At 38.8% G+C, this 27848-nt stretch overlaps 1 protein-coding gene and 1 pseudogene across 2 annotated transcripts in view; one reads left to right on the top strand and one right to left on the bottom strand.

Moving 5' to 3' along the window:
- Nucleotides 1–18022, top strand: part of hnf4g (hepatocyte nuclear factor 4, gamma) — a 39266-nt gene extending 21244 nt beyond the window's left edge. For both annotated transcript variants that reach the window (XM_088322100.1, XM_088322099.1), the window contains exons 2-11: nucleotides 1359–1524; nucleotides 5913–6007; nucleotides 6302–6408; nucleotides 6498–6647; nucleotides 8148–8235; nucleotides 8761–8913; nucleotides 11408–11457; nucleotides 13152–13338; nucleotides 14036–14155; nucleotides 16576–18022. In XM_088322100.1, the coding sequence (XP_088178226.1) occupies nucleotides 1359–1524; nucleotides 5913–6007; nucleotides 6302–6408; nucleotides 6498–6647; nucleotides 8148–8235; nucleotides 8761–8913; nucleotides 11408–11457; nucleotides 13152–13338; nucleotides 14036–14155; nucleotides 16576–16697 (1238 nt within the window). In that variant the 3' untranslated portion in view covers nucleotides 16698–18022. The remainder of the gene's footprint in view (nucleotides 1–1358; nucleotides 1525–5912; nucleotides 6008–6301; nucleotides 6409–6497; nucleotides 6648–8147; nucleotides 8236–8760; nucleotides 8914–11407; nucleotides 11458–13151; nucleotides 13339–14035; nucleotides 14156–16575) is intronic.
- LOC148348626 (U2 spliceosomal RNA) lies at nucleotides 3513–3650 on the bottom strand (annotated as a pseudogene).
- Nucleotides 18023–27848: the final 9826 nt, after the last annotated feature.

Here is a 27848-nt window from a genome sequence, read left to right as displayed (position 1 = left end):
TTTGAACCCACGACAGGTTCCCATGACTTGAACTGTGCCGCACAAGCGCTAACCACTGCCATATTATATACATATAAAGTAAATATTAGAGCAAATATCACCAAAGCCAAGTTCAGAATTCATCATATAAATCGTTCATATTGATACTAGCCATGGTATCAGTGCCGATACCTAAGTATTGGTACCAGGGATTTTAGCCAATAGTTTAGTTTTTGGTAAGAGTATCGGTCTTGTATTCAAATGTAGTTGTGGGTTAGCTGAAATATCTGTGCAAGATAAGTCACATTTGCCGTCTTTAAAGAACTTCCTAAAACAGATCATATTCTGTAATTTTCTACGCCTGTAAATTCATGACTACAGAGCGAACGACTTAAAGCTGCATTTAAGAACAAAAGTCCGTTTTGTTTTGGTATGAGCCGCTCTGGATTTTAAGATGCAGGCTTAAACAGACAAAAAACAAACATTTTTCACGTCCATTCCTAACATTTTAGGCCCGGAGTACACCTGGCGTGTTTTCAGATCATGTGAGCATTCAAGATGGCGATTACAAAAACGATCACATATTTGCTTCTGCACTGAAAGAAAACGCAAATGAAGGCTGCGTGGAGTAAAATGTGAGCCTTATATTTCCGCCAGGGAAACCATAGTGCATAGAATAGTGCCAGATTGCATCACATGCTTTGCTTTTTGTGTTGTTGTTGTTGGTGGTGGTTACCGCGGGACAGAGCTAGCTTGCATTTGCTTGTTCTCATTTCTCGATTAAAGGAAACTTCAGCAAGGTGAGAATACCGGCTGATAATTAACTTCTACTGCTGAAAAATTAAAAATATCATGAGCACATTGTTAATGTTCAATAAAGTACCTACTGTCAAACATCCCGTTTTGCTCCTGTTATATGTATTATGTGAATAGAGTTGGCAAAAACATGATACATTTCTCTTGAAGGGTGTCATAAATGTTTCCACACGTCACTGTGGTGTTTTGTAAAAAAGAGCAGCTTGCTGTTTTCCATGGTACAACCACATAAAAAGCCACAGTGTATTAAAAGCCGCCGTGTTTGAAATGTAGCAAAAAAGTAGCGGCTTGATTTTCAAAATTTACGGTAAATTACGAAACATAATTTTATATAAACAATGTTTATTGTTCCTTGGTTATTTATAGTGCATTACTGCCATCTGTTGGAAGCTTGCTGTAACAGCAGGTTTGGTGTGCAGTTTAACATGGCCTAAGAACCACTTTTGACTTAAAAATATCACTCTTAAATGCTACTTCGGAAGAAAATTGCAAATCTGAAAAATTATTTTCATCCATTCTTAAAATTTGTTTTCAATGTTTTGTACCGGCAATGTTTCTTTCAGAAAGCATGCCGACAGATTCAAGCCTACCTTGTCCGGACGGGGCCAACAGTAACTGTTCCATTTGCGGAGACAAAGCCACGGGGAAACATTATGGCGCCTCCAGTTGTGACGGCTGCAAAGGTTTCTTTCGGCGCTCCATACGCAAGAGCCACATCTACACATGCAGGTATTTTATACGCTAATCCAACGTAGAATCTCTTGTATTCGGTAAAAGTCTAATTTATGACTTGAGAGTCATTGGCAGCCCGCTTTTTTTGCAGTTGTCGACAGCCTACTTTACATTTTAATTTGTTCCCAAATCGATGTCCATCCATCCATCCATTGTCTGCACCGCTTATCCTCAGTAGGGTCGCGGGGGTGCTGGAGCCCATCCCAGCTCTCTTCGGGCAGTGGGCAGGGAACACCCTGAACTGGTTGCCAGCCAGTCACAGGGCACACAGAGGCATCACTCACTCGCTCATTCACACCTAGGGACAATTGGGACCAGCCAATTATCTCGATATGCATGGAAACAGGAGTGCCCGGAGGAAACCCACCCAAGTACGGGGAGAACACGTAAACTCCACACAGGAAGGTTTGATCTCATGACCTCAAAATTATGCCGTATTAAAAAATGTGGGTTTATACTATAATTAAGGTATTTTGCCTATTATTTGTAGAATTATTTTTTTTTTCGATGAAGTTTTATTTTACCACCAGGAGGCGTTAGATAATACAAAATGTCCCATTATTGTATCCTCAACAAATGTGAGTCTTATTTATGAGTTCGGGTTATCCCTTAAACACTATGGTCGTATTGGCACTATTTCTTGGGGTGTGTGTTGGGCAAGTACACCCATCACTCTCCAGGCCAACATATATTCCCGCACAGTCTCGAAATGGGGACCTCTTGCGTGTCATGCGCAGGGGAGGGGAGGGTTACTTTAACTTGATTACTTTCAATTACTTTTGGACTATTCCAATACCAAATATGCTAATAAAAGACAAAAGAAACTAAATATGAATACAATTATGACTCACAACACGTGGTAAGCTTTCTCTCCTGGCTTTGATCTCTTTGATCTCCGGCAAAACTAACATAAAATGCGACAGAAACAAAATGCAAATAAATCTAAACAGCTTGCCAACATCATTTTTGCCGTTCCATGTATTCCGTTACTCCCCAGGCCTGCACAAAATTTAGTCATTTTATTCATATTTAGTTTATTTTGTCTTTTATTAGCATATTTAGTATTGGAGTAATCCAAAAGTAATTGAAAGTAATCAAGTTAAAGTAACCCTACCCAACCCTGGGGCTCATGCGAATGTACTAACCGCACTATGAGTAGCTGTGCAATATCAAAAGGTTTGATATCAATCAATACCAAGTAAATACAAGAGCAATTATTGCCAACAACAAAGTCAAGTTCAGAAATGTAGTTAATTTAAATTGATTATAGCGATTCGGAGTATTCTATCAGTGCCAAAACCAGCTATTTTTAATGTATCGATATGAACGATGTTAGCATACACCAGTATTGGTTGTCTTCTAGTGGCAATTGAACAGTATGCTTCACCCAAACTTTGAAGTATTTGGTGGGTACCTGTAGTAGCCTGATATTATGTAAAATCATTGCTAATTTCCTGGCCTACACGTATTTAAAAAAATATACACCGTAAATTCCGGACTATAAGGCGCTCCTGATTATAAGCCGCACCCACCGCATTTCGGGAGGAAAACAGACTTCGTACATACACCAGTGTATTGGCCGCATGCGGCCACATTAAATAATGGATGTTTCTTGAACGAACTATGTTTCTTGAACAAACTATTCTGTTGAGAATAGTTGACGGGGGATTTCGTGTAGGTTTATTGATATATACTCTTCACCAATCATCCACTATTCATTATTAGTTAATTCATGATACAGTTCAGGGTCAATAGGCCGAGACACTTGCTATCAGTTAAGGAACTGAGTCAAGGTCCTGGCATAGGGCCCAAGAAACTATCAGTGCGGGGGTTTTGGGGTTTTTAAGGGTTATTATTCTATCTTCGTTATTCATTATCCGCTATCGGTCAGTTCATAATACGCTACAAAGCCTAGGAGCCGGGACACTTACTCTCAGCCAAAAGGCCAAGCTAAGGTCCTAGCCCTAAAGCCTTGCTGCGATCATTGCGAATGCACCGTTCCCGGAGGTACTGCAATACCGGGCCGATGCGTGGAGTGGACAGAGCAAGCTCTTATTCCATCTCCGGAATGCAAAAATCAAAGGCCAAGCTAAGGACCTAGCATCAAAGCAAGGCCAAGCTAAGGACCTAGCTTCAAGGCCAAGCTAAGGACCTGGCATCAAAGCAGAATCATTCCTGGTGGTACTGCAATACTGGGCCGATACGTGAAGTGAACAGAGCAAGCTACTTATCATTTGATGCAGGCCTGCAGAGTCGGGGTACCCGTTGAAAGTAATCCAAGGGAAAAAAAGTGTATATTTCCAAAGGTAAGGGTGGGAAAAATATATATCCACTATTGTCTCCTGCATTCACAAACACTCACCTTTACCCGTCCCCAGTTCCCATCAGCCGGCGTTTGCTCCGCCCCTTCTTTCTTATTCGCTCGTGAAAAGCAGCAAAAGTGTCTCAAACAAATACAAATAAATACATTACAAAAATATATAGTTGCAAATACATATTATACATGGGTGACACATATTTACAAAGAAAGACGGTACACCGAGAAAGTTTTCAAAGCTTTAATAATAATAATATAGCTTTGACAGGGCAGTTAATGGTAGCAACACTCTAGCGCCGCGAGCGGGCGTTAGAAAAATTACATAAATTGGCCGCTTCACCGGATAAGCCGCAGGGCTGAACATTTGGGAAAAAAGTAGTGGCTTATAGTCCGGAATTTACGGTAGTATTATGTTACGTATTTTTGCTTTTTATTTAAATCAATATGTTTTGTAATGAAGGACTTTTTATTCTACCACTAGACGAAGCTAAATAACACATACTGTCACTTTAAATATCCCTGTTCATGGATCCCTTAATCACCTGGGTTGTTGATGCACCACATCTTGTGATGTGTCCTGGGCAATTACAGTTTGGTGGCGCTCCCTCCTCTCCAGGCTGTTTTTGGGTTAGGTGTTTGCAAACAGTACCGGTTTCCATGTTTACCAGCAGCAGGAGGGGACTTCAGGTCTGACTCGGATACAACACCTTCATCGTCTGGTCGCTGTGGTTCTGAAAGTAAAACTGCTCATCAGAAATGAGCCTAAATACTGAAACTGATACCCAATTTTTCAGTAGTCATCAATAACACATATCTACACCATTAATAGCCCAAATTCCTTTCCCAATTTCAATAGACACATCTAATGTTAGCAATAACTCTATATCAAAACCCAAACTACTAATTTTACAAAGACAGTGGGCCTTAACATGGCAGTTAACACTTTATTTTCGTGTTCATTGTTAACCTCCCCTCGGTAAGATATGTGACCAATGTTCCATCTAATTTTCCACGGGTCTGAGCGTTCACACAAAGTCGGTGAGAAACGCCTGAAACAACAGTGAGCAACAGCAATCCGAAGTGTGGCAACTAAGTCATTATCAAACATGTCCAAAACTTGACATGAAGTTCCATTTTGCTGAGTTTCCGGCAATGCAAAATTATTTTTCTCTTTTGAATGAATTGACTCATGTACTATTGCAAAGGTTGTACGGCCTACAAACGTCGTTTGTTCGTACAATTATTTCACAAGATATCCATTTCTTTTTTTTTCCTGATATATTTTGTCGCATAATATTAACATTTTGGGGGGCTTATTTAGTCGGTTGTAAGATACAGAACTGTACTTAATCACATTTTTGAGTGGAAGTACAATGTTGGCAACAAGTTTCACTTGATATAATTGGAAATTACTTGAATGCAACACAAACTTTTTCTTCTTTTTTCTGTTTTTTTTTAACTTTTTTGTTATTTTTTTTTGTTCTCTATTTACTTTTTTCCTACATTTGTTTCTTTCCTTTTTTCTGGCTTTTTTTTCTAAATTGTTCCTTCCTTTTTCTCTTCCTTTTGTTTCTTTTTTCTCAGCTTTTCACTACTTTTTCATTTGGTATTTTTTTCTTTTTTGTTCTATCCCCCCTTCCTTTAAATCATGTTGTGCATAATTTTACATAATATTTGGTCATGTTGGGATTAAAGAAGCAAAAACAACCTGAAGAGCCGTTTAGGACCCGAAAGAGCCGGTTTGTTTTAGTGAGCCGAGCCGAAGAAGCCGGTTCTCTACTAACTTTACTCAACTTCGTACTACTTCGACTCGACTTCAAAATACCGCATTCATGACACAACGTCAGGGGAACCCGTGTATTTTTACCTTCATGCACTGTAACTTTGACTTAAGTCGCTTCTTAAATAGTCATTTTGAGCCCTGATTTTTGTGCGCTGGCTAGATTTTCTTGTGCGCTGAGAATGTGCAAGCAGTGCGCAATTGCGCACGCGCGCAGCTTAGAGGGAACACTGTATGTAACTCCTTATTTTCTTTAAAAACTGTAAGGTTTTTGTTGGTCGCACGCAGGTTCAGCAGGCAGTGCGTTGTCGACAAAGATAAGAGGAACCAGTGTCGTTTCTGCAGACTCCACAAATGCTTTCGAGCCGGAATGAAAAAAGAAGGTAACTTCAAAAGCCGTTTCAAAATGATCGAATTTTGCTACGGCTAGCTGATTTCGAGTGTAAGTGTGTGTGCGTTTATGAGGGGAATAACCTTGGTGCAGTGTTTTATGACCCCCTAATCATGTGTTATTCAAAGTTGTTGTTCTGTATTGCAAGAAGTTAACGTTTGACTCCTCTAGCTGTTGCCTCCCTCCGTACTCTCCTCCTAAATATTAACCGCCCGACCCACCAATCTGCTCTCCTTTGAGTCCTATTCAACAAGTTTCACTGACAGTGTATTTCCTTTCCTTTTAGCCGTGCAAAATGAGAGAGATCGGATCAGCTCTAGAAGAAATATTCCCGACCCTCAAGACCTTCCAACCATTACAGTTTTAGCCCAAGCTGAGTCATTATCCCAACAGGTGGTCATCCCTTTGAAAGCATTTCTCAAGAATAAGCAGATGTGTTTTTCACACTAACCAACCATTCCATGAACACTGTTTTCATCCAGATCAACTCTCCAGTTGGGATAATGGATGACAGAGAGCAGAAATTAGCTACTGTTGGGGATGTGTGTGATTCAATGAGACAGCAACTACTAGTATTGGTAGAATGGGCCAAATATATTCCATCTTTTGGAGAACTGCCACTTGATGACCAGGTAAGAGGACGTTTTGTGCTTATCACTGATAACTATAATCTGTTTTTATTGTTGGACACCTGCGAAGGACATTGCATAGTATGCCAATTCGCTATTTGGACTAATATACCACCTCACTGTTATTTATTATTTCGATGGCTTCAGTTGCAGGAATTTTGATCCATTATCTGCACTACTTATCCTCAGTAGGGTCGCGGGGGGGTGCTGGAGCCCATCCCAGCCATCTTCAGAAGGGGGACACCCTGAACTGGTTGCCAGCCAGTCGCAGGGCACACAGGAACAGACAACTTACTCATTCACACCTAGGGACAATTTGGACCGGCCAATTAACCTGACATGCATGTTTTTGGGATGTGGGAGGAAACCGGAGTTCCCGGAGGAAACACACCCAAGCACGGTGAGAACATGCAAACTCCACACGGGGAGGCTGCGGTAGCTGGACTTGAACCTTGAACCTCTGCCATGTGGTGCTGCGCGCTAAGCACCTATCTAACGTGCCACCAGGATTGTTGTCACTCTAAGCTTATTATGTTACTGTTTTTTGATTTCAAAACACTTTATGGTAATTTTGTAACCTAGGACATTTAATAAAAATAAAATGCTCTTAGGTCTTTTTTAACTGACTTTAAATTTGGCATTTTGGTTTGGGTTTGTAAGTCCTCTCCTGTTCTTGCCAGTTCAAAGATATGACGCCAAGAAGGACTGTACCAAAATCCTCAAGATAAGAAAATTCCAAGCTGATTCTGAAAAAGAATGCTGCAATTCAAATATATTCTAAAAGCCTTCCGATTCCTTTCTTTTTATTAAATCTCCTAGGTTACAAAAAGCAGATCCACCCCCAAGGTTGTGGGAACAAAAGATCTGTGCATAATAGTCAAAATAACGAACTTTGCAGGTGTCCAATATTAAAGACAGGATCAACTTATTTTAAACTTACAATAAAAAACTCATGCCTTTAGCTTTACTAATGTGAGAAATTCATGAATAATATTTTGATATTGTTTATTATACACAGTACATCCAGATTATGGCAAATACTAAATTCTAATTCCAAAACATATTAAGCAAGCTGATGAGGTCATACATCAGCAGTCACCATCTTTGGGCTATCTACCATACCTGCTTAAAATTATTGTTTTTTTCAGCAATTTTTGCAGGAGCCATATTCTGGCCTTTTGAGTTAGGTGTAATGGAGGTACTAAACCATATGGGTCATAAAACACCAGAGTCATTCATATTAATCAAAAATCTGTGGCTTTGTTCACACAAACGTCTTAAAAAATCTTCTGGATCTCAACCCAACGACGAGTTTGTCCGAATCTCATCAGCTTAGTGTTGTAAAGTATTATTGGAAGTAATGATTAACCAAAGAGTTACTATCAAACAAAAACTGCATACTGTACGTCACCCTGGATATGATCCAAATGGTATTAATGGATAAACCAAAGGCGTCCATTGTTTCATTATTCATGTTTAAAGTTTTTTTGTATTTGTCACCAGGTAAGCTTGCTCAGGGCTCATGCAGGTGAGCACCTTTTGCTGGGAGTGGCCAAAAGGTCAACAGCGTTCAAGGACTTCCTGCTTTTAGGTAAGTGGCTGCAAGAATGTCATTTGGTTCTGCGTGTTCACGTGAAATGTGATGGCTGCTTTTGAGGAATTATTTACTCAAAGGGTTTTCTCTCTTTCGAAAGTGGCAATGGTATAAGTTATTGCTGGGGAGTGTGGCAGTTTTTATTCTGTAAGGAAATTTGTCACCAGCTGACAGTGGACCTTTCTAAGATTATTTAAAGAGGCCTAACAAGGATCCCTGAGTCACACCTTAGTACACGGGTGGGTACATTTTCTGAGTAGTGGGCCTCATTGGGTTAAGAAAATTGTTAAAATTCCTATTTCTTTTGTATCTAAAGATAGAGTCTCAAATTGATACCTTTGCAATACATGAGAGACCAAGATCATCTAATTTTTATCTATAATTTCTTAATTTCCAGTAAAGAGTTTTGTTTCCATGTCAGTGTGTCCTGGTTTGTCCACATGGGGTTCCTTCCGCCTCTCCAGGAGTCATCCGGACTAAATACCCAAGCCACCTCACCTTCTTATATGATTGTGTGTGCAGGTAATGGCTGTGTGATACACAGGAACAGTCCAGAACCTGAGCTCTGCCGGGTTGCCAATCGAGTTCTGGATGAGCTGGTTCAACCTTTTCAGGATATTCAAATCGATGACAACGAATATGCTGCACTCAAGGCCATTGTCTTCTTTGATCCTGGTAAATTCTGTTATATTACGGTATTATCATGACCATAAGGCACACATAGAAGTCTCAGATTTTCTTCACATTGTGCAGTGCGCCCGGTATGTGATTTAAGGCAAGTGGCGTAGTGGAGGACACCATGAGGCTTCCGTTCACAGCTTGATGATCAATTCCAATTTTTGGGCAAAGTCCGATGTTTTTGTGAGATCATTCACATTTTTAACTAAATGTGATTTCTATGCGTCCTCTGTGACTTTTAAATGTCTGTTGTTATATTGTCATCATGTCACACTTGCGCAAAAAAAGTCGCATCACATCACGCACAATGGATTGTTAGCGGAAGTGCTCATGGATTATATCGCCGTAGTAAATCACTGAAAGTGATTGTGCTACCAGAGGCAGAACAGAGTTGTCTCCCCAAATATTCAATGAATCGAAAACCTCATTTTCCCTCTATTGAATGCTTTCCGTATTTTCGTCCGCTACGATGTGTTGATTTCTACGCTACGCAGAAGAACATGTGAACTGAGCACCCGCGAGAAACTTGAAAATTAATAATTCAAAGGTTCGCAAGTGGAGGAAGCTGAAAAACTAAACCCGGACAAGTTTTTAACTGTGTCTTTTAATCGATACTCGAATAAACCACAACCTAAATCAGTTTTGCTACCGGTGTCCTGATGATTGATTTCACCTGTGCCTGCTTGTTTGGCGTTTCCCCGTCCTACTTAAGCTCAGTCTTTTCACTCGCCTGTTGTCAGTCCGTCAGCGAACCTCTGTTTCTACAAGGCAAGCATTTTGACTCTTGACTCCCGTCGGTCCCGCTTTTTCACCCGTTTTCCATCCGTCCGTTCATGATTTTCCCCGTTTGTCTCCGGCTACGACCCGTTTTTTGACCCCCACCATGTTTTGTTCTCCCGTCCCAGCTATTGACTCATTTTTTTGACCCCGAACACGTTTTGCTCTCCTGTCCCGGCTATCGACGTGTTTTTCCGTCTACTACACTACAATCTCCTGCTCCAGAAGATCCACTTCCGCATTCGGAACACATTTCGATTCTGTGAGCGCCTTGCGTCCCGCGTCCAGCGAACACTCGATCGCGGGTGCTGCCTTTCCTCTATATCTCAATAAACCTGTGGTTAACGTTACGCATCTGGGTCTGAATTCCGTTCTGGTCGTGACAACTGGTGTATTTTTAAATACGCACATTTGTATGCTTGTCTGTGTTCTAAGGTGGTGGTGGTCACTTAATGTCCTGACTTCGTGCAATCGTTACTAAAATGTCTTCGTGTTTAGTTTATGGGAGTAATGTAATAGAACAGTAAAGGATTTGCACATTGTATACGTGAAAGAGGAGATTTCATGCAGGGTCAATTTTCAGCAGCTGCAGTAAAGGGCCCTCGCGCCCTATCGTGCAGTGCGCCCTGTGTAGTGTTAAATACAGAAATAGAACCAGCTACGGAGATTGCACCTTTTAACACAGTGCACCCAATGGTCGTGAAAATATGGTACATTACAAAGAAGGGAAACATGTGGAAGAAAGCCGATTAAAACAATGGGAGTGTTTTAGACATACATTAAGTGTATCTAATTTAATAGAAAAGAAATTCTATAAAACATAAAAAATGAACAAAGAGCAAAGTCAACAAATTTATTGGACAATTATATTGCTAATTTACACAAACTTTAGGGTAAATGTGCTGATTTAAAAAAAGAAGGGGCTCAGGGCAGGGCTTTTAGAAAATCTTCGGAATTTGTCATTGTGATTGTTTCTATAACAGTTCTCTCCTGTTCTCTTTGAAAGTTCAATGTCTTCTGTCTCCTCGTTTAGTGTGTCTACTAATGTCGGACATACCTAAATGCAGAACACAGGGAGACACAAAATGAGGATGTGATCGAACCCCAAAACGGGGTGTTTATTCATTAACAAAAATCAGACTTACTACTCAGAAGGTAGAGTAGAACAGGGACTGCCGAGATGTTTGAAAAGAGTACGTGAGGAGTATCTGGCACAGAAAGTTTTCTAAAGATGCACTTGTAGTCTTGACGAGGGAATATCTTGAGCAGTGTTCAAAGACGAATCAGCAACATTGAGTGGGAGACCGGAGTATTTATAGTGGAGGGTGGTTAATGATGAGTGGGAGCACCTGGACAGAGAAGCGGGGAGAGAGACTGGAAAATGGGGTAATGATGCCATCTGTTGCAGAAGGGGAGGTATTGCAGGCCCGAACAACTAAAAAGTCAAGTCACGTTTATTTGTACAGTACAGCGGCTATAGCCCTTTATCACAATAAGTCTCAAAGGGCTAATCAGACTACTATATATATATATATATATATATATATATATATATATATATATATATATATATATATATATATATATATATATATATATATATATATATATATATATATTATAATGTTACTATTATATTAGCAATACTTACATACTATTTAAGTCACTAAGTTTAATGCAGCGCATCCTTAAACAACAAACTTATTATTTTCAGATGCAAAAGCTTTACGGGACCCATCAAAGATCAAGGCCACACGGCTGCAGGTGAGTGTATTGTTATCATGTTATATTTGAATTACCGTAAGGACAATCATCCAAGGTTGGGCATGTTCCTGAAAAATAGTTACAGTGCCCAGCTACTTTATCTAAAAAGATAATTAAGAATGCGTTCCACTGAAAGTAAGCTTCTCGTTACAATGTATAGCTTTGCATAAAACCAGACTCCCTAAAACGACCTTCAAATAGCCACCTAATAAAATAAATAGCCAAAAAAAAAAAGATTTACACTAACCTATGGACGCTGTAAACCCTTCATATTGCACAATTTTGAGAGATACTAAGCTGAGACACTTCATATCCATTTTTCTCTGGTCATCAAACCACTCATCAATCTCTGTAGTCAAGTCAAGTCATGTTTATTTGTTTAGCCCTTAATCACAGAGTCTCAAATGGCTGTACAGACCACAGATTATTGCAAACCACAGACTATTATAACACCATCCCCTGATCTAAAACCTACACGAGGGCAAGGGAAAACTCAAACCTCAACATGAAGAAAGATGACGGTCCAAGATGTTTTCATTTTTCTCCATGCATGTTGTCTTACAAAAGTAATTTGACAATTCAAACAACACAATTTAGCACACTTCTACAGTAATTCTGTGATTCTGTGCCACTGTTTACCCCGTTTATTTCACGATTTTTGTGCCAATACACCCCCCCAACACACACAAAAGCTGCCTTCCATTCGCTACTTGTGATACACAACCAGAGATGAGGCTATAAGCTGGCTTACTGATTTCAGTATTATATTTTATAGCTGTGAATTTAGCTTAGATGTGAGCATATACTGTGGAGGGGAGAATATCTACATGAGAGAAATTCAGCATCCTTGTAAAATCGCTACCAGAACTGTATTCAGTTGTATTTACAAGGTAAATATAACCTTCCTTTAAAACATTGTTTTCCTGGATCGAGGAATATATGTGACAACATAAGTGAAGGAAAAGTGCTCAAAAATCGTAGAACAATTTATTTTGCGGAGTAACGTTGTCAAGAACAGGATCAGGACCCAAACGGTTGACATTCTCACACAAGCCTTTTATTTTACGGGGAATGGGGAGTCAAGCACGTTAGACAGCGGTCTGGCGTGGAAAGACAGGAAGCCAGAGACCGACGAGATTGATTCAAACTGCCCGCGTTGATATCAGACAGATGGGGTCGATACGGGACAGGACAGGACAGCCTGGATAGATAATGAATCAGGATATCGAAAACAAACAGGAGGAACGAAAACTGGAAAAAATAATAAACAGGACAAAACTAGACGGAAACAAAACTGGAACCAAAATTAAAAAGGATAAAATAAACGGGAACAATACCGGGCAGGAAATACCAACCGGAACAGGACCGAGTCGAAACCCACGTCTTTCGGGGCAGAAGTTTGTTGACGGGCTGACAAGGGAAGTGTGACAGGACTGGGTTTAGATAGCAGGGGAGCCAATCTGTTGACGAGCCGCTGCTGGCACCACACAGGCGGGGGCAATTGGGCGCCATGACAACCGTGACAAACGTAGTACTGTAACGCACCAAGCAGTAACGACAAGAGAGTTACAAAATGTTATCCGAAAAAACGTAATAGTGTTTGAGGTACGTGCTTTTTTGTTAAAGCGACACTGCTAATGCCGAACTCGAGTTTTTGGTATATATTCCGAGACGCTTGGCATTCTGGGTTACAGGTCCAGATGAGTCTTGAAGACTACATAAATGACCGGCAGTACGACTCGCGGGGTCGTTTTGGGGAGCTGTTACTCCTCTTGCCCACCCTGCAAAGCATCACCTGGCAAATGATCGAACAACTGCAGTTCATTAAGCTTTGCGGTTTGGCTAAAATCGACAACCTGCTGCAAGAGATGCTACTGGGAGGTAAGTACACGCATATGGTCAATGCTCTGCATTTATATAGCGCTTTTCAAGTCAATGTAGACCTCCCAAAGTGCTTTCCAATGTGCTTCACACTTACCCATTCACACACACTCACACACACTGATAGCAGCGTCAGCCATGCAAAGAAACTACCAGCTTATTGGGGCTATTAGGGATTCAGTGTCTTGCTCAAGGACACTTCGACATATAACACTAAGGAGCCGGGAATTGAACCTGGGACCTCTTGATCCCAAGACAAATAGCGTTCTTGATGGTGGACCCTTGGAGCCACCTACTAATTGCTTTTATTGGGAAAGTTTTGGGACGCTGGTTGAGTTGTTTAGTTGAGATCCAGATCAATTCAGTGCAGGACTATCAAACGTACGGCACGCGGGCAGGATCAGTTTCGCCGATGGTTTGAATAAGGACCACGGGAAAAAAATTGAGGCCCCACCATGTAAAAAAAAAAAAAAGATGTGCAGTTTATCTAAACTTAATTAACTATTATTTTTATGTATATGTATTGTCTCTATTATTTTTATTCCATGGAGATATATTGCATTTAGGGCAGCAGGGTGGTGCAGTGGTTAGCGCGTGTGCTGCCCAGTTCTGAGGTCATGAGATCGAACCTCCTGTGTGGAGTTTGCATGTTCTCCCCCATACGAATAAAGGTTCTGTTTGTTTTTTTTTTGTCCAGGCTTGTCTTCGGAGAACACACATCTGCACCATCCAGCACATACCCAGCTAACCCAGGACCCTGTGACTGGACATACTCTCCTCATTAGCACCGTGCCCATTACACACTCTCAACCGATAGGTATGAAATACACGCACACGTAACATATTCAAGAGGTCAATATCTGATTTTGATAAATAATCGAATGACAAAAGGCGAACTTAATGTCTGCACGAAGTGTTTAATGAATATGTCTCGCTTTTTTGGACCACCGAAGCTATCAAGAAAAACGGCTATCACTCTCATATGCTAAAATAGGCTACATGCACAGTCTAATCATAACATCTTTGTTGGGGCAGGTTTGAGTATATTTAAATCAAGACAGAAACTCGTATAATCACATACCTGTCAACCTGTACAGTTTTGCTGTACAAAGTATGTTTATTATGCATTTTAGGACGTGTACGATGTACGAGAAAATCTGTACGGAAAAACGCAAATTTGCCAATTATGGGTGCCATCCGGTATACACCGACTATCACGAAACGGCAAATCAATCAAGTCAAACGAGTTCACCGCTGTAGCCTTTACCACGGTATCGTTTTCTTCGTTGCAAACGAAGCGAGCGGTTTGATGTAGTGAAAGGAAGTCCGTCTCTTTCTAGAGAACCGGCTCTTTCGGCTCAACTCATTAAAAAGAACCGGCTCACAGACAGCTCACTTGCTTTGATGCATTATATTTCGAATTATTATGTTGTATTAAGAAGTTAAGAAAAAAAGGAAGTATAAAAGGGGAAAATAAAAAAAGACAGGTTTGTGCTTATCCCTTTAATCAGTATATTACCAACAATAATTGAATGCAGAAAATGAATTCATAATTTGAATAAGAAAATGTATTCTACTTAATTATACTTGCATGTATTTTTTCATTCAACAGTGAACGTCTAAGCTACTTCATTTTTGACCTTTCTTTATAATTAACCTCATTCAAGTCGACCAACTCAGTATCTCACAACAAAATGTTAATTAACAATATATATGATATAACGAAACACATGTACAATATAAGATGTTAAACTACATAAATAAACACGTTTGAAAAAAAATATTGTGTAAGATTATTTTGTATTTTGTAACGAAAAATACGACAGTTATTAAGGGCATGGAGCCGTGGATGTTGACAGGTATGTAATCAGAGAAATTCGTTGACTACAAATCTGCAAAAGGAAATTAAATAAAACACGTCAGGGGGCTAAAATATTTTTATTGAAAGATAGAGAGTAAGATAGGCGCTTTTGAAAACGATGAGGTCGAAACAACAGTTTGCTCCAGATTGCGTTACGTAAACTTTTGGGATAGAGTTTAACGATTGGTCGTTTTTTACACCAGATAAATATTCCCAGAATCATTTCAATCTATAATCTGATCCACCAACTAATCAAGATGTCTCAGGACGATTCTTGGTCAGGCTGTAGAGTGCCGGTCCAAAGGAAGTGGCTCAGGTCATCTCATCTCATCTCATCTCATCAGCTGCACCGCTTATCCTCAGTAGGGTCGCGGGGATGCTGGAGCCCATCCCAGCAATCATCGGGCAGTGGGCAGGGGACACCCCGGACTGGTTGCCAGCCAATCGCAGGGCACACGGGACAGACAACTCACTCGCTCAGTTACACCTAAATTTAGACCGGCCAATTCACCTGAAATTAATGTTTTTGGAATGTGGGAAGAAACCGGAGTGCCCGGAGGAAACCCACGCAAGCACGGGGAGAACATACAAACTCCGCACAGTAAGGCCGGGATTTGAACCCACTCAGGAGGTTCCCACGACCTCAGAACTGTGCCGCACACGCGCTAACCACTGCGCCGCCGTGCTGCCCTGTGGTTCAGGTCAATGTCGATAAAAACTTAGCACAAGAGACAGTCTCAGGACTTTGTAATCACAGAATTCCATGGACTTGCTGGGACCAGAATCACAGCGTTTGTCTCAGGACCAAACTGGAGGCAACACAATGGCGGGTGATATTTCTACTTCCTGCAAGTTGCCTTCTGGCAGCATGAACTAGCGTTTCACTGATAAAATCAGGCCTAAAGGAAACTACGTAAGTGGTACGCAGACTGGTAAAAATATGCAAAATTTAAAAAATAGGTCTAAAAAGGATCGCCAGCTTGTGTGAGAAGCTGTTGTCCTCCCAGCACCCATACAGAACTGAGAGCAACTTAGCAAGTACCCTTTTCACCAACTCATTGAATGGGCGTTGCCCTTAGCAGTCTGTGCTAATTTGAGGCTGCTTTGGTCAAATAACGAGATCTGATCAGGGTTACTTGTCTGGTTTGAATACTCACTTAAAAATCAAATCAATATGAAGACGGATGATCTGACATCAGCTTTTGACAGACAAACAGACCAGATCTAAAACATTCCTATGTTAAATTTCTGCCCTTTTCCTGTCCTCTGGAATCCAGCGGGCGAGGAAATGGGCAGGTGGCGATGTGAAAAGTTGCAAAATTCTTTCCACGTACGCAGGAAACATATCAAAATGTCCCTTTTCTGTCTTTCTACAGCCTCTCCAGATACTCCCATCCCATCACCTCCTCAAGGTCAAGCCTCTGAGACTTACAAACACTTTCCGCAGCAAATCTGTCTTCCGGGCACTCCTTCACCTTCCAGACCGACAGACCCTTGAAATGGAAACTGTGTCTTGTCCATAAAGTATACGATATAGAGTTCCTTGTAGTGACTGAGAAAATAATGAACACTTCTTGTAATTGTGATCTTCTCAGGGGTGTCCTCACTTTTGTTTTTTAAAATAAATGTCAGTTTTTTGGGGACGTGGCGCTAAATTTATTCTTATATGTACTTACAGTTAGATCTAAAATCAACTCATAGACTTTGAATACAAAAGAGATCACACCACTGAGGGAAACTGTATAAACTGGGGTTACAGTCACATGTGTTCAACAAAACTATACGGTTAAAAAAAATGTTCATTTTAGGTTAAATTTATTGAGTATTAGGATTTTCTAACTTATTTTTCTGTTAATATTTAAAGATGATATAAACTTCAAAACAAATAAAGAAAATAAACAAAATTTAGCAAATGTTTTTGTCATTTTAAGTATTTTTTTTATATTAAAGAAAAATAAAGCTATCTAACATCTAATTTACAATATAATTTTTTTTAGTTAAGGGATAATATTTTCTTGCAAAATGTGATAGTAATATAAAATTAAAACAAGCAGTGCAGATAATGGATGGATAGATAAAATAGGAAACATCAAGTATATGGTAGATTTTGGTTCTCGTTACATAGTTTCTTTTTTTTTTTTGATCAAAAATAAAAACATCTACCAGACAATACCATGTAATAATTTTAAGGTTATATTTACTGTTTTATTATTACGCCAATTTTGCTTGTTTCAGGCAGGGTTTTTTAAATTTTGGGATATTTTAACTTTTTAAAAAATGATAATTTACAAATAAAATAAATATTAAAAATTAAATAAAAACATTTAAGTCAGGAAAATATGGAAAATATTTTTTTTATTGTTTTTTCCCCATTTTAACTATTTTATCTTAGTCAAACAAATATTTTTTGGGGAAAATATATATACCTTCTGCTAGACAATACACAATTTTATATATATATATTTTTTAAACTAAAGAAAGAAACAAAATAAAGTATCTTTAATAAAGAAAATTGAAATTTAACATTAGCGAAATGTATGATTTAATTCTGAAAACCAAATTGTAAAAAAGAGTTTAAAACTATTGTAAAATACTACATGTTAATATATTCTGATATTTTATGTTTTTTGTAGCTATTAAGGGGATTTCAGGTGAGGTAAATATAGTTTATAAACATGTTGAAGTAATGGAGTGACTGCAATCACTTTAGAAGATAATGAATTATATTTAATTTTCCCCATTCATACCAATGTTCATGTTAATTTATGTTTCGTAAGCTAAAAATACAAGAAATCGCAATTAAAATTGTTTTGTACAGGAAGGATTTTGGAAATGATTCTTTTACTGGATCTTGTATTGAATAAACTATATTTCTCACTTCTATATTAAATATATCAAGTCAATGCTTTATTTGTACACACTTATGAGAACCTATCCATACCTTTCACTCATTTTCTCACTTTTTAGTACTTCTCAGTACCTCTGAGTACTTTTTTCTTACTTTATAATATTTTTTTGTATTTTTCCCCCCCATATTTTTAGGATATTTTCATCCATTTCAGTATTTTCCAATATGTTCTAATATTTTTAGAACTTTTTAATACATTTCAGGAATTTTTTCACTTTTTTATATTTCAGTTCCTTTTAGTACTTTTCAATACTTTTCTGTATATTTTCATACAATTTTTAGTACAGTACTTTCTTATACTTTGCAGTATTTTTGAACATATTTTATGTATAGACCAGAATGGAGACAGGACCCACTTGCGTTACGTTTCTCTGTTTCATTGGAATGAAGAAAAGCAGGTCGCTTTGAACGTGAAAGTGGGCCTTCCGTGGCGACCGATAGCGGTGTCGGGAACGGAAAATGGGTCAGTAGCTGGGACAGGAGTGCCAAAACGTGGTCGGGGTCGTAGGTGACTCGTAAGCCAGGAAAGGAGAGTAGACGTGGTCGGGTACAAAAAAAGTCAAAAGCCGGGACGGGAGAGTAAACGTGGTCAGGATCAAAAACGGGTCGAAGCCGGGGGACAGACAGGAGCAAAAAACAGGTTGGAGTCAGGGTCGAATAAAGGTTTGCCTAGTGTAAACTGAGGTTCGCAGACAGACTGACAAAAGGGGACGGATATGAGTGGGTTTGAATAGGGACAGGGAGCCATTCAGAGTCCCAGGCAGTTGGGGCCAAAGGGGCAGGCCCAAATGATTCATGTCGATAATCATGACATTTTAATCGTTTTTTTATACTTTTCAGTAGATTTTTGACTTGTTAATGTTTTAACTCATATTTTTCAGTACTTTTCCATGCTTTGTTACTACTTTTTAGTGCTTTTTCATACTTCATAGCACTTTTTGTATACATTAACACTTTTCAGTACGTTCTCATACTTTTTACTACTTTTCAGTACTTGTTAGTCCTGTACTTAGTAATTTTTCTTACTTTACAATTATTTTTGTACTTTTTTCCAAACTTTTATGTTCTTTTTCATACTTTTTAGTACTTTCCTTTCTACTTGTTTTTCAATACATTTTAACGTTTTTGAAATTCTTCATACTTTTCAGTACCTTTTCGTACTTTTTACTTATCTTTAGTACGTTTTCGTACTGAATGTCATTTTTTAATTACAGAAAAAATGAGGGATTCTCCTTTCAGTGCAAGTACACCACTTATATATATATATATATATATATATATATATATATATATATATATATATATATATATATATATATATATATATATATATATATATATATATACAGTGGAACCTCGGTTCTCGACCATAATCCGTTCCAGAACCCTGTTCGAAAACCGATTTGGTCGATCACCGAAAATCGTTTTTCCCATTAAAAGTAATGTAAAATTGTTTTCATCCGTTCCAACACCCTGAATGTTTACCAAGAACGTAAACATGAAGCTAACCCAGGCTAATCGTACGTTCGCGTTAGCCTAATCTTCCGTACGAAAGATTATGCTAACATGAACGTGTAGAAATAAAAAAAGGATTATGACTAAGATTTCTTACCTTTGTGATGGACGGTTGGGAGAGAAAAATCATCAAAGGTTTTTCAACCTCTTCCAAAACTTGCGGCAGTTGCTTTCTTATAGCGCTAACTTCCTTAGCCGCATCACTCGATTTTCACAGCCTCCTTATTCTTTACTATCGTACTGATAGTAGATGTAGCCATGCTGTATTCACTAGCAAGATCGGAAATTCGTACACCTCTTTCATATTTAGCTATTATGTCTTTCTTAAAGGCAATAGTTGGACGAACAACTTGTTTTTTATTCACCTGTCCTGCTTGCACCGACCTTCTTCGGAGGCATAATTAGGGGCTAAAACATTCGTACGCCGCTCAGCATCGCACCCTAGCGTACCGGCGTCCGAACTCCGATTTTTTGACCGAACAGCGAAGCAAGAATTTCTCGAAATTTTTGGTCGAACACCGATTTGAGGCGTTCGAAAACCGAGGTTTCACTGTATATATATATATATATATATATATATATATATATATATATATATATATATATATATATATATATATATATATATATATATATATATATATATATATATATATATATATACTTTCTATATACTTTCTAGTACTTTTCTAGTACTTTTCCCCGCACATACATTTTTGAACGGTGTACACATTTGAAAATGATCAAAAAACTAATAAAATACAGAGCCTACTATACCTTGACGGATATATATCCGTGTTATTATCAGTATCATCAAAGAAACAAAACAAAAATGTGTACACAATTTGAAATGATCCAAAAAATATGTAAAATACGGGTAAAACTTGCAAGTTGACATGTATGAATGTGTATTGTATTCTTGCCCCTGAGTGCACCTATGACAGCATTTAAAGAAACCAAAGTTTTCCGAACAAAAGACCGAAACTTTTGCTCCAAAAATGGAAAATTACCCTTACCGTATTTACTACTACTGGGAGCACAATCCGCCGACTTATAATAACCTATTGATACAAATATATTTAGGATCTATTTTTTCCATGTGCAATAACACAAAGGCATGTTTGTCCATTACTTCTCCAAGGAAGTCATCATTCCCTCGCACGCTTCCATCAGTCAGGGATATATCCAGTTTGTTCCCCGGCTATTGAAAACCTCCCTGCTGGGTGATGCTGTTCATCAAAAATCTAACTAGTTTCCCTCCGTCATTTATTTGAGACACACATGGAGGCAAAGCCCAATACCACGCCGTAATGTAAAACATTCATTCCAACAGAAACTGAGCCGGACGGGACAAGCTGTACTTTAAAATACGGTTGTGCAGACATACAGAAATACGATTGCTGGCGGATGCCGAGATATAAAACCGAGAGCTCTTCTTTGTTGTGTTTCAGAGAGAAAGAGGAAATAAGGTTATTTTATGTCTATCTAAAAATCATCATTGGCCAAATTCTCCCCGTCAACGCTATCATTGACACGTCGCCAGGCTCAGGTAAAAACAAACTGAAAATCACAATGGGACATATTTATTTCTTGTATAAACCAAAGTTTGGATGCACGTTATGCACAAGGTCTTAATACCGTATTTGCGCAATGATTGGCCGGTCAAGAAGATCGATGACCACAATTTTTCTTATGCTGAGGTTTTGAGTTTTTCCTTGCCCTCATCAGTGTACAACTTACACGACGTCTCTGCCCGGGTGGCCAACAACTTTTTCAAGAAAGAAAAAAAAAATCTCTCGTTCTTATTTTTTTTTTTAGAAAGAATTTCGAAATCAAACGTTTGCTTTATTCCGATTTCGAAAACTTCGTTCGGTTTGGAAATTTCTGAATTTCGGTTTGTTTGGCAATTTGGATACTCTGCAGCCAATCAGAAGCCTGCATTGAATAACTTCGTGACATTTCCGAGCATTACAAGGTCGTGCATTTGCACATCATTTTCCAACAAAGACGCACAGAGAATACAAGAAAAAAGGATAAGTGGTTAGGAATCAAGCCAAAACCTCAGCCCCAGAAGAAAGATTCAAAAGAAGCTAACAAAATTGATGACGCTACAAAACGAAAAACATACATTAAAAGCATCGTGGAAAGAGGAGTTCACGTGGCTTGTAGCAGACGACGCAATGCAAACATTGCATGAATGAAGATGAGTAAATACAGGTAGATACTTATTGATGGCAGATGGAAAACAGCGATGTCATATAGATGCAATTAAGGTTATAAGTAGATATACAATAAACTTAATTTTAAAGTGTTGTTCTGTTATATATTCTGATTATCAATCCTTAATACAGAGGTGGCGAACAAGTTTGACACAAAGAGCCGACATTTTTAACTGTGAGAGTCAAAGAGTCACACCACGCACTGACCTGCCATGACAGTCAGACACACACAAACACACACATTTAAAAACATATTATTTCCGTAACACACTCCTCTCCTCACAATACAACAAGTATTGTTCTTGTGTTGATTTCAAGGAAAATGTCCGCCCTCAATACACACACAAAAAAATAAACATAAAATAAGGCAAAGTTCCACAGTATATAGAAAATATGATGAGGCAAAAACCCGCATTCTTATTGGCCAAGAGCCTCATGAGGCTCTAGAGCCACCTGTTCGCCACCCCTGCCTTAATACTTTGTAACGATGTTGTTGTTTTTTTTGCGATTAGTCGTCTTATTGTGTTTCAAGATGTGAAAAAATGGGCTGGCAACTTTAATGCTGGGCAGGCAACTTTTCTGCCCTGGTGTCCAGTAACTTGTTCAGACGCTGCCCTCATGTAGGTTTTAGATCAGGGGATGGTGTCATAATAGACTGATAATAATACACTTCTTGTGATTAAGAGCTATTCAAATAAACATGTCTTTACTGGATTATAAATCACACTCCCCCAAAATAATCTTTCGTCATAGTTTTTTTCATACATAAGACACACTGGACTATATGGTGCAAGAAATTGAGACTGCAGTAGAAGCTTATGCAACGTGTTAACAAGTGCTGCTGACCATATATCGCAAAATTTTGTATGCAATGGGAATCAAACCCTTGTAGTGGTTTAGAGAGCGCTGACACATGACCACACCAGTGGTACAAACGTCATATGAAATGACAATAGCCCTTTCCTATTATCACACTATTTTGATGCCACAACATGAATTTGCATAGTGTATTATGATGGATTAAACAATCTCATCAGTTCTGGACCTGTGCGTCAATAATGTTGCAGTTTGAAATTTATACATATTTAAACGAACCTCTCATAGTATTTTGCTGAAAAACTGGAGAGACTGTTCAACCAACCAGAATGCACTATGCAAATCAGTGATTCTGCTTCTGTAAAATAGTGTGATAATGGGATAAGGTCTGATGCTCTGTTCAAAAATTCAGGTCAAGTCAAATTTATTTATATAGCCCTTAATCACAAAAATATCTCTAAGGACTGCACAGGATTACAATGACACAATTACCTGATCTTAAACCAACATGCGGGCAAGGAAGAACTCAAAACATCAGCGTGAGGAAAAAGAGAAACCTTGAGAAGGGTCCTCACGAGTGGTATCCCCCTTCCAGGATGACCAGGGTGAATTACATTTAGCATTACAGTACACAAACAAAGTAAACACTAGGTAACATCTTGAACATTTGTCCGGAAAGTGCATGACAGCAGCGACGCCCCCAGCCTGTAAACTAGTCCAGAAAGTCTATGATGGCCACGACGCAGCTTCCCATCTCTGCCAGCTGGTCCATGCAGGCGTTCACATGCTTCAGGTCAAACGCTGGTCCGCTGACTCATTTCAAATCGTCCTTCTCCTTCGTATCACCACCAGGCAGGGAGTCGGAAAAAGACAGGACAATACAGAATATGAGGCATCAATCATAAGCTTTGGAATAGAAGTGTGTCTTAAGCCTTGATTTAAAAACTTCAATTGAGGTTGTAGATCTCTGTTCTATGACTTTTGTACCATAGGTGGTCTCGTTCTTGTCAAGTGTCAGCACCTTCACCATCCCTATTCCAGTTGCATACAATGGTTTGTATTTTAGAACAGTGATGTACCGTATTTTCCGCACTATAAGGCACACCGTGTTATAAGGCGCACCTTTAATGAATGATATATTTTAAAACTTTTTCCATACATAAGGCGCACCGCATTATAAGGCGCTATAAGTGCATGCTGGTTTAAGATCAGGTAATTGTGCAATTTTGTAATTGTAATCCTGTGCAGTCCTTCGAGACATTTTCGTGATTAAGGGCCATATAAATAAATGTGACTTGACTTGACTTGGCTACAGTAGAGGATATAGTTACGTTATGCAACCATTAGATAGGTCAGTCAAACTTTATTAATAGATAACAAACAAGCTTTCCACAACTCCATTCACTCCCGAAATGAATAAACAGCTGTTTTATTATTTTCTCTGAGGTAAAGCATTTTCGTGACACATCTTTAACATCTTTGAACAACAGCAAGGCATAACATTTTACTCTCCCTCCATTTAGTCACGCAAAAAAACGTGTGATACAGATATGGTAAATTAAACGTTAGTGCAATCGCAATATAATGACACTCGTAATGTGCAAAAACAATAACAAGTGCAAAACAATAACAATAAAGCAATAACATAATAACTGTAAAATTTAAAACATAAACACCTCAACCTCATGCTTCTTCCACTTCCGCAACATCGATTCATTAATGTTAAACTCTGTTGCTGCTGCTCTATTTCCGTGTTCTACTGCGTGACTGATCGCCTTGAGTTTAAACTCTGCGTTGTAAGCGTGTCTCTTAATAGGAGCCATTTCAGGGTCTTCATACAAACGCACAAATAAAAGAGAATCGTTGTTTAATATTTCCCAGTATACACAGCGCACTTCTTCTTCTACGCAAAAAATGGAGTCGGTGGCTGCTTCTCTTAGTTGCGAGACCTTGCAATTCAATATTGATCCATATATAAGGCGCACCGGATTATAAGGCGCATAGCCAGCTTTTTTAAAAAAAATCAGATTTTATGTGCACCTTATAGTGCGGAAAATACGGTATGTATTTTTGATCTTATCCACCCTGTTCTAAGGTGTCTAAGGTGCACCGACTTATAGGGCGCATTCTTAAGTTTCAGGCCATATTGCGGTTTTTAGGTGCGCCTTAAAGTTCTGAAAACTACGGTAAATATCTTCGTACAGACATACACAAATCCTATTGCGGGCGCATGCCGCGCAATAAATCCGAGAGTTCTTCTTTATTGTGTGTCAGAGACAGAGAGAGAAAAATAAGCTTATTTATGTCTATCTAAAATCAACATTGGCCAAATCCTCCATATCAACTCAATAATAGACATGCCGCCCGACTCAGGTCAAAATAACAGCAAACCACAATGGGATATGTATATACTGTATGTGTTCTATACGCTCCAAATTATTGATGTGTGCCGGTGCATGAGCGTTCGCTGTGTGTTTTGGGAAGAGTGTATACCCAAGGAACTTTAATCAAAGACACAGCGTGGAGACTCAGGGGCCTCGTGGCTCTCGTCTTGCGAAGATAAAACTGTGCCTTGGCATGCTAGTCACATATCTCATCTGAGAGTCTCTTCCTAGCGCCTCCTGCTGCACGCTATCACAAGCCCATGCCGCCTCGCCTACACCTGAGGAAAATGACGAAGGGGGATGTCAAGATGGAAGAATGGAGGAGCATAAGATAGACGGCGGTGTTTTTTTTAAATCTCGGTTTTGTTAGTGATGAGCTTGTGATTTTGTGCTGGTAGACTTTTGTTTATTTTTGAGTGTCGATTTTAGGAAACCTTAAAGGTGTGGTGCGTCGTTGAGGTGAGTTTAAAGTTTAAGGTTTTCTCTCACAGGCGACAGTTGAACATTGCCAAGTTTCTTGGAAATACTTGTTTCCAAGAAAACCTCTGAGTAAAATGGCTTTTTACTGATTTTCATTTTGTATTTGTGATACTTCCAACGTCCGATGACATTATTTTGGTCACCATGGTGATTGCGTTACTCCAGACGTGCATAAAACGTCATCCCTCCTTGGCCCGACGATGACAAAGGGGCTTCGTCGTCTTGTTAGAACGAAAAAAGCTGGAAGCGTTAACTGTCTGTACTTATCCATGCATGTATTGGCCTTGTGGGGTCATCTACATACTACTATCACTGGAAACAGAAGGCAAGACTAGGAAGTGGGGACTTCCTCGATATGTGAACAAAGATCTAATCAAGATTTAGGACCAGTATATTTGACTTTAAGCAAGATAAAACAGTGTACAAAATAGTATATAACTTCAATACTTACTGGTATGCTGCGCCAAACATTTGTAAATATTATATTTTGGACGGCGTTCCTCCGACCTATTCTACTCTAGTCTCGTTATTTACATATTCTTTCTTTTTAAACTATTCTATATAATTACCTTGTATTATACACTACAATATCTTTTTTACTCTATTCTTTTTATTCTTTTAAATCTATTATTTTATTATTATTGAGTGTTCGCGTGTCAAATGATTTTTGTATATATCATGTTTATGGTTTATACTGGCTGAATAAATAAATACAATACAACACAATACAATACAATAAATCATTGAATGTTTCAAGGACTGCACAGACCACAATTACAACATCCCCTGATCTGAAACCCGAATGGAGAACACTCTTGTGCCTGTAGATTTCTCCTTAGTTCTCGGAATCACAAGAATACCAGCATTTTCTAAGCGGAGGCTTTGAGCAGGAACATAAGGGGAAATCAAATCAGATAAAATAAGAGGGGGCAAGTCCATGCAAACCTTTCTATGTTGGTAATAGAAAGTCACATCCTAACCGGACAGAGAGCCAATACAAGTTAGCTAAAATTCTTATGGTATCATGATCAAATTTTCTCGTCCTAATCAAAAGTCATGTTGACACATTTTGCAATACTTTAATCAAGCAGAGAAGTAACAACCACATTATTTATAGACTCAGCATCTAATTTGGGGAAAATCTTCGCAGTATAACGATGGTGGAAGAAAGCCATTCTAGTAATATTTATCAAATGTTACTGAATAGGATCAAATAAGACTGAGTAATCTGGGTGATAAAACCTCATCTCATCTCATCTCATTAGCCGTACCGCTTATCCTCATTAGGGTCGCGGGGGTGCTGGAGCCCATCCCAGCAATCATCGGGCAGTGGGCTGAGGACACCCTGAACTGGTTGCCAGCCAATCGCAGGGCACACTGGGACAGACAAGAGCAGGGTTTATTTACTCCAACAAAAACTAAAAAAATACAACTACAGTAATATTACAAAAATACTAAAGCAATATAAAAAAAATACTACAAACATATTACTAAAATACTGTTTCGGAAATACACCAATTATACTTCGACTGAAATAAAAATTAAAAAATACCAAAACATAATACTATGATATTAAAAATCTACTAGAGAAATTGTACGACAAAAATACTACTACAAGAGGCTTACAACAGAAAGACTGCAAATTACACGTATTGCCAAATTATAAACATTCCCCTATGGAAATATCACAAATATTCCACACAAATAAAATTACAGTAACACTACTAAAAACATACTACAGAAATACTACAGATATGCAAAAAAACATTATTATATGGAAATACTACAAAAAAGAATACTACTACCGTAATACAGTGGAACCTCGGTTTTCGAACGCCTCTCAGTTTGAACATATCTGAGTCCGACCAAAAATTTTGAGAAATTCTTGCTTCGCTGTTCGGTCAAAAAAATCGGAGTTCGAACGCCGGTAATGTGTGAGTGCGTACGCTAGGGTGCGATGCTGAGCGGCGTACGGGTGTAGGTCACTCTTTTCGTGACCAACTGTTATCGCGTGCGGACGTGCTTCGTTTTGCTTTCGCTTTTAATATAGGTGTACGAAGTTTTTTAGCCCCTAATAATGCCTCATAAGAAAGTCAGTGCAAGCATCAAAGTTGCTACAGGTGAAAAAAGAAAAGTAGTGCGTACAACTATTGCATTCAAGAAAGAAATAATAGCAAAATATGAAGGAGGTGTGCGAGTGTCTGACTTGCGCCTTCTGCTGACCACCACAAAGGTAAGAAATCCTATTCATAATTCTTTTCTTTATCCTTTTTTAAAATTTTTATACGTTCATGTTAGCGTAATCTTTCGTGCGGAAGATTACGCTA

This window comes from Urocampus carinirostris, chromosome 18 (genome assembly GCF_059441175.1).
Source record: "Urocampus carinirostris isolate Australia breed hairy pipefish chromosome 18, RoL_Ucar_1.0, whole genome shotgun sequence".
In the NCBI taxonomy this organism is placed as follows: domain Eukaryota; kingdom Metazoa; phylum Chordata; class Actinopteri; order Syngnathiformes; family Syngnathidae; genus Urocampus; species Urocampus carinirostris.
This window is presented reverse-complemented; position numbering and strand designations above follow the sequence as displayed.